Here is a 13735-nt window from a genome sequence, read left to right on the forward strand (position 1 = left end):
AGTGTAAAGCGAGTTTCTCATTAACTTTTCAGTTTTATTTTTAAGTAAATATGGCTCTTCTTTCCTACTAGGAAAGAATTCACAGTTTTGAGTATTCTGATAGTTTGCAACAAAAAGGACTTGAAATGCATGCTAACATTAATTAGAAAGTCTTCAATAGGGATATTAAAATGGTAAATAAGCATTTCGACATATAATGTAAACATAGCAGTGAAATGATTTAGCTTAAAATAAGTTTCATTGAACGAAGATGATTTCAAGTGAGTTCTGTAGAGAGGGAGAGGAAAAAGTTACAGGCTGCCGCTATTGAAAGTGAATGAGTCAGTCTGCAATGTGAAGAGGCCAGTGAGTTGCACATCCAAGTGCCCTTCACGGCATGCAGTCTCTGACCTGCTGGAGTGCACACAGATTCCTGCCGCTGGCTGAGCTAATGGCAGCTGCTGCTTCTGCTCATTGCCTCAGAGGTGCCTGTAACCTGGGGATGAAAGGTTCCCTTCCCTTTGCCAGGTGCTAAAGGTTAGCTAGTAGGCAGGACATCTCTCCTGTGTGTGCAACCACTGTATGGCTGTAAGGTTCAAAGCTGAAGTTCAACAGCAAAGCAGGAACTAGAAAATTTGGGGGTTCTGAGCCACAAACTGTAGAAGAAACACCTTTTTAAGAGCTTGCTTTTGGACCTTGAAATTCACTGTATTGTCTCCCCTACCTGATTAACTGGTGTTGACACAGGCTGGACAGGTATAGACACAGGCTGAACCACGGCAGACGGTGTACTGCAGGTTTCTTGATGGTCGGTTGCAGTTCTAACAGCAGGAGATGCTGCATCCAAGGAGGTGTCAGCTGGCTTTGGTTTGCTGTGAAATATTAACCAAAAGCAAGTTTGCTAATTGGAAGCTAGAGCTACGTGTGAGTCCCTTAGTTATGTCTGTCCCAGTTACATGTCAACCCCAGCCTCACTTCTGGGATTGAATTCCATTTGATCTAAACTGATACGTGCTCCTAGGTAAACCGCATTTTATAAGAATCAGGCTGCATATCTTACCACTCTAATCTCTCATACTTAGTTGATTTACATCAAATGTAATAAATGGCTTGGATTAACCCAACTGTGGCTTGAAAGCTGCTGTTACCAGTTCTGAGCAGCATGAGAGAGCGATGCTAGCTTCTCAGAGGACAATGCTAGTTTCTTTTTCACTGCTCCCTGAGCTTATATGAAGCTTTGGGCCTATAAGTTAATGAAAATACCATGGTCTGCTTGGATACAGATTCAGTAATTTACTGCTGAAAATTGAAAGAGAGACGTATGCTTTCTGACCAACATATCATGCAATTTTGGTAGTGTACAGGTTCGCACCTCTTCACTTCTTCCAGGTTGTTTCTACATGGAAGTTGAAGAGTTGACCCTATTTATTTTTATTGCTAAGTAAAATAATGCAGACAAGGAAGAGATGGTCTTTTTATTCAGTTTGAGGTATGCACTGGCTGCTCTGGAATGTACCACAGGTCCCCCCAGGAAAGCCAGCCTTCAAACCAGAGGAAGCCTTACTCAGAGTGAACATACAGTTGTTATGATCACTAATTTCTCTTTTGAAAATGTGAACTTTTTTTTGCACCTGTTCTCATATCAATTCCCTTTAATTACAGGTGTTCAGATTCATGTGACGAGAGCTGGAAGCTAAGCAAAAATAAAGACACTGATTATATCCAAACCTGATCTTTCATAATTCCATCATTTGAGGACACCCCGCTACAATGTCAGAGCAGCATTTTTTTTTCTAAGAAATACAGAGTGCAATACATTACTTCGCAATTTAATGAGGTAAGCAACTCAGAGATGACATCAAGTGATCAGGATCATGGTCAACACTACATTAACACCTAATAAGATGAACAAGAAAAATTGTTACGCCTGAGACATTTGGAAAAATCTGAGCTAGAACTATGAAAAAATCAGCAATTCGTCCCAAAACATTTGAGATCTTCTCGATGTTAAGTTTTATATTAAACCTTTACATTTATCAAAGTCCATAAACCAATCCAATCTGGAGTATTTTATGACTTTGAAGTAAAAATCACCTAAGACAGGATTTCCTGTCAGCCTGAGGTCTTTGGTCTGCAGTGTTTTGTATTTGCATTTTAAAAGAAAATGACATTTGTAATGAGTATAACCCTCCTTGATAAATGACGGAAAAAACCCAGGGTGCATAAGTCTATCTGATTAAACTTTCGTCTTTATAAAGCACTGGTTGCTTTTGGGGTTGAATTAATGCATACAAAGGAGTTCAAAATAAAAGATCGATTATTTTATTTTACAACCAGTCTGACTTCCTTTCAAAAGACTTTGATTCTGAAAGACTATAGATTTTAATAGCATTGGGTCAGGTTCTAAATGCACAGGGAATGGATTTCATTTAGGAAAAATAAAATTATTTCCCAGCTTTTAGATTACATCTGACACCTTTTCTTTCTTTTTATAATTAAGCAGTCTTTTATACCCATCATTTCAGTTTATTCTAGTTCATATGTATTAATTTCCTTATCTTAAATCTAAATAATCCATGTATAGCCATCTTCCGCCGAAAGCTTCACGGCATACCATATTTTCATGTGAGAAATTTTACTACACTGTTTATCCAAGTCAGATGCTTAAATCAGCATTTAAGTTGGGTTGGGTCTAGTCAAATGGCATCTGTTTTAGTAAATTAATTTTAGTAGTTTAATCTTTAAGGTAACATATTTCTTCTCATGTTTATATTTAATATTAAAGTTTCAATTCTGAAGCTGAAGTTGAAGACACACAAGCAAATGTGTAGGTGTTCCATACTATTTGTAAAGCAAACAAACAAACACACAAACAAAACCCAACCCAAACAATCCAAACAAATCCCAAACAAAAGCCTAAATTGTTGGAAGTTGCAAAATATGAATGGAAACTGAAATGTCTACACTTGTGGGGTTTTTTAACTGTAAGAAATATGGAAGATATAATTGATTTTAAACTTACTGATCCATTTCGTCTTTAATGATTTCACCTTCAGAGTCAGAAGAAGAGACTCCTATGAAAAAAAACAAAATCACTTAGCAGAGGGTTTTTTGGAGAAGTTTATCTATGAATGATACAAACCTTTATTCACATTTCCTCTAGAGCATTCTAAGGATATATATTATAAAGCTATGCCAAAACAAAAGATCACATTGCAGTGGAAATGAACCAACGTTGCATACTGTGTAAGATGCAGGACTGCTATTGATATAAGGCAGATTTGGGATGAGGTGCTACTGAAATGAGGAAAATGGCATCCAAGAGTGAATCTATACCTGGGTCTTCCTCAGGTTCTCTATAAAATGCCACTAGTATGGTTTAGTCTGTAATTGCTGTTGTGACTCAAGTAAGACCCTTTTTTTCTCACATACCTGATACTAGCAGTTTTAAGAAAAACAAGGGGGAAAAAAGAGAGACACCTGGAATCATAGCTATTGTTCTTAAACTAGTGCCTTGTAGCACAGTTTGGAGAAGATACCAGCTCAGTTTACTAACAGCTGTCTTACTGAGACATCTTACACTTCTGATTCAGCCTTTGTTGCGTTTGGAATTTGCATTTTCTCTGCAGTTCCTGCCAGTGAGCATCTCCATCAGCCATGGCTTCCATCCAACATCCACTGAGTTAGGTAAAAGCAGGCCTTGGCCCCAGTCTCGAGAACTAGTAAATCCCTGCCAAGCACAGACATCTCCCATTAATGTCAGGGGCAGTGCAGATACTAAAAAAGGATTCGTCCTTTCACTGTCAGATTAGAGACGTGAAAGAAGAATAACAGTAGAGCAAAATTAACCTTGTGTTAAGTAGGGTAGGTGCTTTAATTTATGAATGGTCCTACTATTGTCAGTGATGGTACTCATAGTGTATTTCTCTGCCTGAGAAATGGAAAAAAGACAAAAGGAAAAAAAAAGAGTCTATGTGTTTATTTTAAATTTGTAATCCTGCTAGCACAATGATGGATGCAATCTAAAACCTTACCCAAAAAAGTGTTAAAAAGAGATACAATAAATAGACCTCTTTTAAGCCCAGTAGGATATATTAAAAAGCATAAGGAGAAAGAAGAGAGACCTAAACCTGCAGATATATATTGTTTTATTTACAGAATATATATTGTGCATCTATTGTGCAAGTAAAATATCAAATTGCTGGCCTATTTATTTTAGTTACAAGGTGCCAATAACAGGTTAGGATAAAGCTGTCCTGTATTTAATTTGTAATGCTGACTGTAGGGAGAAGAGGTTAATAAGAATTAGACTCAAAGTTTAGGTTCTTATATTTCTGTAGAGTAACCACAGCCAAAAAATATAAGGTGGCGTCAGAATCTGAATATTTCTAGACTTCAGTCTTGCAGTGAGATATGTAAAATCTCTGGGAAGCAACACAATAAAATTGTATGTAAAGGGCAGTCATTTGTCTGAAGGGTGTTTTACAGAGAGATAATAAATATGTTAATAATGACGAAAAGTGTTGACTCCCTGCTATGTATTTTTCGTGACCAATCTACTACAAAGTTAATGTACATAATACATAATTGTATCTTAACCCTGTATGACCAATTTCAACAACCAATATCCGCAACAATTCTAACATTACCTTCTATGTAAATCTCTGCAGAAGTGGAGTCTGTTCCATAGATGTTTGAAGCAAAGCACGAATAACGTCCTGTGTCCTCCTCAAAAGCTTCAACAATAACCAATGAGTGTTGATCACCTGTCTGGATAATTTGAATGTCTGGTGAGTTTTCAAGCTCCTTCCCTTCACAGTACCACCTGCAAGGCAAAAAATATTGTTTATCAATGCAAACAACTTGACAGATAGAATGACAATGTTGGAAGCCTTTCTGATGATAAAATGGGTGGGTTTTAGCCTGAAGGTTCTGACAAGAGTAGTGCACACAAGTGTTGAATCAACAGTCATAGGAATAAAATATTTATGTTTTTCATCATATTCAATTACAGCTAATAATAGAGCTCCTTTCTTTGCAGTATTTAAACATACTAACAAACTAGTTTATATAAGTGACTTTCGCACATATTTTTCTTCATATACAGATTTTAATAGTAGAGTAGAAGAGCTCTGAATTTGGAATGCTATCAATCGAGCTCTGAATTTCTCTTGAGGCACATTTAGATCTGTACTGTGGCTTAAACTGTAGCAAAAAACCCCCAACCCTAAGTAAACAAATTTCCCTCAAACTTGTAATTCCAAAGTTCATGCTGATTCAGAATGTGACTGAAATTAACTATAATGTTACTCTTTGTTTTGTCATACATTTATGCCACTTAAAAGATGGCATAAGTGTATCACAAGGAAAGAGAAGTGATCTATTACAATATAGATGCACTTCCTTACAGGGACACGGCCAGTGAGACAGCTGGACCTTGAATTCTTTTCTGCATCATATTGCTATGTTTCTCTTTTAAACCCAGCTCCACATCCAAGAATATATCGGGTCCTATAGAGACTTCACACTCTCCTCTAAGGCATTCCTAAGTCCCTTAGCATTCAGAAGAGTTGTTTTAGTAGAAAATGCAGGAATTCTCCCCCTGTACTCGGCACTGGTGAGGCCGCACCTCCAATACTGTGCTCAGTTTTGGGCCCCTCACTACAAGAAAGACATTGGGTTGCTGGAACGTGTCCAGAGAAGGGCAACGAAGCTGGTGAGGGGTCTGGAGCACAAGTCTGATGAGGAGCAGCTGAAGGAACTGGGGTTGTTTAGCCTGGAGAAAAAGAGGCTGAGAGGAGACCTTATCGCTCTCTACAACTACCTTAAAGGAGGTTGCAGAGAGGTGGGTGTTGGTCTCTTCTCCCAAGTAACAAGCGATAGGACAAGAGGAAATGGCCTCAAGTTGCACCAGGGGAGGTTTAGACTGGATATTAGGAAAAATTTCTTCACCAAAAGGGTTATTAAGCATTGGAACAGGCTGCCCAGGGAAGTGGTGGAGTCACCATCCCTGGAGGTATTTAGAAGATGTGTAGATGTGGCACTTAGGGACATGGTTTAGTGGTGAACTTGGCAGTGTTTTAACGGTTGGACTTGATGATCTTAAAGGTCTTTTCCAACCTAAACGATTCTATGATTCTAAAAGCAGCGCCTGAAAAGACAGATCCACAGGATGTATCAATAACAGTAACCATCAGCTCAGCCTGAGAGCTAGTGGGGGGGAGGAGCAGGCCTGATTGCTGTTGCTTGTTAATATGGAAAATAGAATAGAAAGAGAAAAAGCAGGTGGGTTTGCAGAACCAGATTCCAATTTAATAAGACAATCTAGGTTTTATAGAGAAGGTGTAGTACTATGTATAGGGATCCAGAGTTAAATGTTTGGGACAATACTCAGAAATAGCTGTATTTTTAGGTAACTAGCTAAATTTGAAAAGCCAAACTAAGATGCATTCATCTTCACCGTAACTTATCTCATAAATATAGATAGATACAAAACTCCACAAAAATATTTGTATTTTCTGTTTACTGCTGCTTTCTTAACTAGGTATGGTTGATTAATGCGTCTTGTGGATGTGTGGGTGCAGACTGTTATATTCATACCATTTTTTATTCAATTGATTCTTTAAAATGAATAATTGTTTCATCTGTCTTTATATGGTAAATTGGTAAAAGTACCTGCTAGCTTTTGAGTGCATACAAATTCTGTCAAAGCAATGGCAAATGTATTTACTATTATATATTACAGCAAATAAGATTAGTTGTGGAAAGGATGAGGATAGGTTTTTGAGTAATAAATTGTAATAATTCATATTTCCTGGCTCACACTATAAGGTACTTTGATACATTTCCATCTCAGATCATTTAGAAAAACATAAATCAATAAATTTGTTTAACAATTCAATTGTATTCACTTCTTGGAAGCACAACTTTTTACAACAGTTTGCGCTACAAATTGAGCGTGAAGAAACCCCCAAATAAATATATTGGGAAAAAAACCCAATGTAAGACAGTCCATACCAATGGAAAACCAGAATTTAATAGAAGTATAATGTAGAATTGAAAAAGGAGCCTCAAAGGGTGTGTGAGGTATGAAGGAGTAGAGATCTGGAACTTAAATGCTGATTACATAGCGAAGAAGTAAACCGTGCACCATTTGTGTACCATCAGTCCTAGCTGTCCAACATGGCTTTCTTAAAGTAGACAGAGTATTTCCCAGTCCACTTTGAGTTGCACATTAGTGTAATCTGTAGCTGTACAGTCAACTGACTCGAATGTACAGCTTGGAAACTATACAGGTCTGTCTGTTACAGAGGCCTGTTACAGTGCTCCTGCACTGTAGAGTGAATCATACTGCTTAACAAAATTTCCCCTTTTAGAAAGGCAAACCTTTGTAGCTAGAGAGCTAGAACTTAAAAATCTTGGTTCATGTCTCCATCTGCTTGCTTATCCTCTTTTACAAGCCTCCATTGTAATAAGAATTAGAAATAGGTCTAAGAAAATGACCTTTATGAATTTAACAATTCTGATTGCAGTGGACAGTCATGTAGTAACTATCATCATGTTAAAAGAGGATGCCAGTAGGGTGTAAAATGTCCCAGCTCTCTTCCCTGACATTTCACAGCTGAAATACAGTTTTGCTTCACTAAAATACATCCACATCCTTCTTGCAGGGTTTCACCAGTAAGTAACTGGCACTGCTTTATGCGGAGAATTTCTACCAAAGTTACTAATTTCTCTTCCATTTGAGCCTTAGGTGTCTGATAGACGAGCTCCTACAGAACTGGCAGCAGTACTTGAAAATGTTAAAATCCTGATGCTGACTTCTTTGCTGGAGCTTTCTTGCTCTGAAGCAAGGATGGCAGGTTCAAATATGTTCACAGGCCCAGCTGCCCCAGTTCTGGTCTAATGAAAATGGGTTTGCACCAGGACACTAGACATGTGGATCTAGGATAACTGAACCATACAGATTCTCCTCTATATCACTTTTGGTAAGTGTAAATAAACATAAAAGAAGGGACTGGACAGTCAGGAGGCTACAGCTGCATCTTAAATTGCCACAGGTGTTTGCCTGAACTCAATATAAGCCACAATGTTAAGGGAGTATACCTCTGTCACTCTGAAGTTTGACATAGTTAATTTGCTAGGTTTTCTACCACTCTAGAGGGCAAAATGAGATGCTCCAAGGTACTTTCTGTCAGTGGACAATCTGCCTAGGACAACACTTCACTCCAGGATATCTTTCAGCAACCATTCATTCTGCTTCTCAAACCTTCATGGAACTTGCTTAAGGTGTTTCATAGTGCAGTGTGAATAGCGTTCTGGATATTAACCAAACCCATACAACATGCAGCACCTTTGGAAATCTAAGAGACAGCTGTCATCACACAAAAGGGAGTAATAACATCACCATATATCCTAGGATGCCAGGTGAGCTAGCACATGTGAAGAGATAAATAAGAACGTACTGGGAGTTCTGGCTCACACTACAAGTCCACCTAACCCAGCATGCTGTCTTGACAGTGGCTGAAAGCAGGCACTTACGGAAGAGTATAAGAACAGAGCAAGTATGTACATATATATGTATGTATAGTCATATATTTCTCCAGGGTATCTAACCATTCTCTTTATCTTTTTTATCTTTTTATCTTAACCTTTCATCTTTATCTTTTATCTACTATTCTTTTTATCTTTTTTAGAAGGTGTGAAGCAGCACTTAAACATAATTTTAAAAAGGCAAAATCACTGGTCTTGAAATCACAGAATGATAGGGGTTGGAAGGGACCTCTGGAGATCATCTAGTCCAACCCCCCCCCAGAGCAGGGTCACCTACAGCAGGTTGCACAGGAATGTGTCCAGGCGAGTTTTGAATATCTCCAGAGAAGGAGACTCCACAACCTCTCTGGGCAGCCTGTTCCAGTGCTCTGCCACCCTCAAAGTAAAGCAGTTCCTCCTCATGTTTAGATGGAACTTCCTATGACCAAGTTTGTGCCCGTTACCTCTTGTCCTGTCACTGGGCACCACTGAAAAAAGATTGGCCCCATCCTCCTGGCACCCACCCCTTAAGTATTGATAAGCATTAATAAGATCCCCCCTCAGTCTTCTCTTCTCCAGACTAAAAATACCCAAGTCCCTCAGCCTTTCCTCATAAGACAGATGTTCCAGTCCCCTAATCATCTTCGTAGCCCTTTGCTGTACCCTCTCCAGCAGCTCCCTGCCCTTCTTGAACTGGGGAGCCCAGAACTGGACACAGCACTCCAGATGCAGCCTCACCAGGGCAGAGTAGAGGGGGAGGTTAACTTCCCTCAACCTGCTAGCCACACTCTTGTTTAGAAACTACCTCTCTTTTAAAGAATTTCACTATCACAGTACCATTACCAGTATTTTCTAGTAGATGAGATTGTATTATTCTTTACTAACATTTAGCTTGCAAATCTTGCTTTTTATTTGTGTCATCTTTATTTTGGAAGAATTGGTTTACATTTCCATTCAAAATACATTTCCTTTAAAAATAATGATCTTTCTAGCTTCTTCTGTTTGAGCTGTAGTGTTCATATTCCATCATAGTCCAGTCAGGAGCCTTCAGATCCTCTAATACAAACCTCTTCAAACAGAAGGAACAGCTACATCTATTTTAGACTTTGCCCTTTAGACTTGCCCAAATCTGGTATTTTCCTCGTATTTCCAGGTACAGTGGGGTTTTTTTGACTGGCTCCTCAGAAGTGCGTATTACATCTGCTTTTCTGTTCAGTGATGTCCTTATAAACATGTAGATACAGACACCACAGCTAGTAGTGGAGTCCTTGGTATCCAGAACACAAACATCTAGTGCCTGGGATAAAGGAACAACTCTACCACGAGTAAGAAGAGGAAACATTTAGCAGTTTGCAATTGGTGATAATTAACAACGGTCACATTTTCAGGAGAGAAGACCTAAGGTTTATGCACAGTTGTATGACTACAAGCACAAATTGGGTATATGAATGTACAAGTTGCCTTTTAGGTGTGTAATACATGTAGGCAACTGTGTACTTTGGGAGCTGAGTCATGGCACTTACTCATGTCTTTTTATATACCTACCTCATGCCTCTTCCTTATAATGTAGCCTTGTTTTAGCATGTTAGTTTTAGCAGACATGAAAAACTATTAAAGAGAATACCCATGTTCTAGAATTTGATCTCATTTTCAGCAGCATTTTTGCAGAACATTAAAATAACTTATGTAGTACAGTGATGAAATATTTTTGTGTCCACTCAAATGTGGCTCCTCACTGCATTACGTGACACATAAAGCAAAACACATTACACAAAATGCTGCGATATAATCACCAGTAAGATATAAGAACTCTTTGTGTTCCTACTGATCAGCTTTTCCAATTAACCTGTTGTGTTTGTGTAGAGATAAGTCTGCATTGCATGCTTTTGTGAGGCACAATTCTAATTTCCTAAAAGCAAAATTAAATACACTATGTAAGCTATTTCTTTCAGTTATTTTAGTAGTATGTGAATAGTATATTCCTTTAGTAGACTCAAACGGACAATGAAGCAGGACTGAGTTAATTCTTTTCTTTGCAGTTGTTTTTTCCTTTGACTAGTCCAAAATTTGCAACATAACTGATTGAAAACTTCAGGAATAAACTTCTGTTTCAAATCTGTGTTTAGTTCTCCTGTGCAGTGTTTTCTTTAGTCACTATTTTCACCATAATGTTAAAGTATTTTGAGATTAAGCCAAGAAAAAGAGTGTGCTATATGTATGTTATCTCTTCGCAATGCTTATAAATGAAAAACAATTCTCCCTTGTGAAATGAAGCTTTATGTAAATCTTTCGTATGACCATATCTGGTTCTTGCTTATTAACATTTTATTTTATTCTTACCATCAAACTGTTGTACGTGGTAGCAATGAAATGTCAGTTCCAAGGGGAGTTCTGACATTGAGATACGTGGCATGACTGAAGTAGCAATACTCTCTGTCACTGACATTTCATTCCTGCCATGAATTGTAATGATAGCTTCGTCATACAAGGCAGGTTCACATTAAGCACAAGCAGTGTCATCCGCTGTGCCAAATTCATCCTACGTCTTAATCCATTGACTTGACTGGAGTTGCATGTAAGAGAAGTTTGGCTCTCTAGGCTTTGAGCACTAAAATAGATAAATGTTTTCATCTGGCAGCCAGGAAAAAAAATCTTCATCAGTCTTAAGTGACTTCAGTCTCCAAAAATCTGTGATTAGTTGCGGATCTAGTCTCCTTAAACAAAGCAGCACTAAAATGCACTTTTCAAGCTTCGTATGCCTATGTTAAAGAATGTTTTCATGCAAACCTTATGACATATAGCCTGTTTTTAGAACATCAAATCCTCATGACACTTCCAGGATAGCTGTGTATGCCAAACCATGCAATGTGATTCATAAGTAAAATTAACCTAGGAGTGACGTGCCAAACAGTTTGGAAAAATGTAGGCACCTCTGAACTTGAGGGAATAAGGAGTGCTCTCCTCACGGAGAGGAGTGAATGTCACACCTATCATTACTCATACAGAAACAGCTATAGAAGGAAGCACGGGAAGGAGGTCATCAAAACCTTTAACACTTTGGAAATATGCTACACATTTCTTTTAAATGCTTATTTCTAACCTGCAGTATGGTCAGTAAAGTAATCAATCAATAATTACAGTAGTGCTCTTTGTGAGCTAATGTTTGAGCTAGCTAGAGGCCCACGTACTATAGTATCAATCTTTGTTCATCTCTTCTATGTCACTGCATTCAGCTGATGATACTGAAAAATGGCTAACGTTTCACTGAAACTTCTTTCTAGATAGGTAGGCTTAACGCGCTTCCTCTAATATGTGGGCTTGTTACATTAAGGCTGAGTTATCTTAAAAAGCGGTTGGACAGGTCTATCTGTATTCAGCCAAGCAGGGTTTAGCTTTCCATATACTGATACTTCAAATCAGTTCCCAGTTTCTTCCCTTGCTCCACCATCCAATTTTCTGTCCCTCAGAAAGCCCTTGTATATACCAGGTGGTTACCTACCAAGCCTGTAAATTATACTGCTTTATCATTGCCAATGATACTTTGACCCTGATCCATCATGAACGTCATTTACACCATTTTTTACATCATTCATTTTGTTTTGTACTGTCTTGCTTTCAAACGTGGCATCTGTCCATCATATTTTCCAGTCCTTTCCATTTCTGTGATCAGCTTCTTTCTAAATCTCCTGGCTCTATTTTCTCTCTTATAATCCCCATTGCATCAGTTTAACCATCTGATTGCTCCTAGTGTTGACTGAGAAACTACATTACAGAGCCTGTTGAATCTTGTTCTTGTTTCACAATGCTCTGGGTTCCCACAGTACCACTTCTACCTTCTAAATGTATATATTATAAGCATTATAAGTAACTTAGTATTCGTTTCTGTGGTTAGAAAGGCCATTTTAAGTCAAAGGATGCAGGCAAGCATGCATTAGCATGCGTGAGCATGGTCATTCAGCTAAGTTGAAGGAAGAAGAAATCATGCCTTAAAGCCAGTCAGCATTAAGCTTTCTTTCATCTGTTGCCACCTTGCCAGTTAGTCCTTTCCTGGGACTACTGATTTTTGTATCTCTCTTGCTTATCTATTAGAATTCTTCTCTCCTTGCCCAGTTCCATAGATACTGAACTAACTCACCACAAACCTTGAAAAGCTGTTACCCTCAAAGCAAGACGGTTGCCAGGTCTGAGACCTGTTCTGGACACAGTTCCACAACTATGGCCAACAAGATGCTTCCTTCAGTATTTTGGAAGCTTTGCACAGCAGATCAAAGACAAGCACTATTTTTTGGGAAAAAACCTGCATTTTCATGGTCCCCATGGTTAATAGAACACATACACCAAAGTACATTATATTTTCTGGTTTCTTCTTGCTGTAGCAGTGACTAAAAAGGCCATGATCACTGGAAGCACATGAATACTTATTACTCAGGCAAGTGAATTTTTTTACACCCTTTCTTAGTGTTACTCCTACACATTGGTGGAGTTGAAAGAATCTTGGATGAACGGGACAAAAGTTTTGTTGACAAATAATTACGATCAGGAAACTCTGTTCAAGCAGCTAACATTCCCAGCTTTCTCCTTCATACACCACGTACATACACACACACAGAAAACACGGGGGGAGAGAAAGTTCAAGCTTACCCCCTTGTGATTTTTTTTTTGTTGTTGTTAGTTTAAATTGTGAAACTGAAAGCTGAGCCTGATCTTTTTCTTGAGCTTGACTCCTTGGGACTGATTTTCCCTGTGGGACTTCCTTCTCCCTGTCCCTAATTCCCTTGGTCTTGGGGCATCAGCCCCAAGTTCTGGACTTCTGTGTTAGCTCATCTAATCTGACTACAAGTGTGAGTCAGTAAACCAAGTGTGCATTTCTGTTTGGAGCAATGTATTATCACTGGAAAAGTCTGATGATGCTTATTCTATAAAAGTGTAACAGCTCCTGTATTGACTGTCATTCACGTAAGTAGCTTATTTTATTATTTACAGTAAACAAAATCAAATGTTGAGATAGAAATTTCAGTGGAAAAGCTTCAGTTTTGTTGGGACAAAAATAGACCCAAGTTACAAAGATACCCATCACCCAAGTCTGTGGAATCAAGCAGTCCCTGAATTGGGTGCATAGGCATCCTGGCCATCCCTGGATACTCCATGGGATGAGTCATTGTTCCTGGGTTCTCCAATCTGCCCTTGCAAGGCTTCAGTGACTTTACAGTGTCAGGTTCTAATT

At 38.5% G+C, this 13735-nt stretch overlaps 1 protein-coding gene across 1 annotated transcript in view; it reads right to left on the reverse strand.

Moving 5' to 3' along the window:
- Nucleotides 1-13735, reverse strand: part of MYPN (myopalladin) — a 59905-nt gene that overhangs the window by 32920 nt on the left and 13250 nt on the right. Inside the window, exons 3-5 of the mRNA XM_059820972.1 lie at nt 4629-4804; nt 3002-3053; nt 704-851 (exon numbers count right to left, since the gene is read on the reverse strand). Of these exons, the coding sequence (XP_059676955.1) occupies nt 704-851; nt 3002-3053; nt 4629-4804 (376 nt within the window). The remainder of the gene's footprint in view (nt 1-703; nt 852-3001; nt 3054-4628; nt 4805-13735) is intronic.

This window comes from Gavia stellata, chromosome 9 (genome assembly GCF_030936135.1).
Source record: "Gavia stellata isolate bGavSte3 chromosome 9, bGavSte3.hap2, whole genome shotgun sequence".
NCBI classification, from domain to species: domain Eukaryota; kingdom Metazoa; phylum Chordata; class Aves; order Gaviiformes; family Gaviidae; genus Gavia; species Gavia stellata.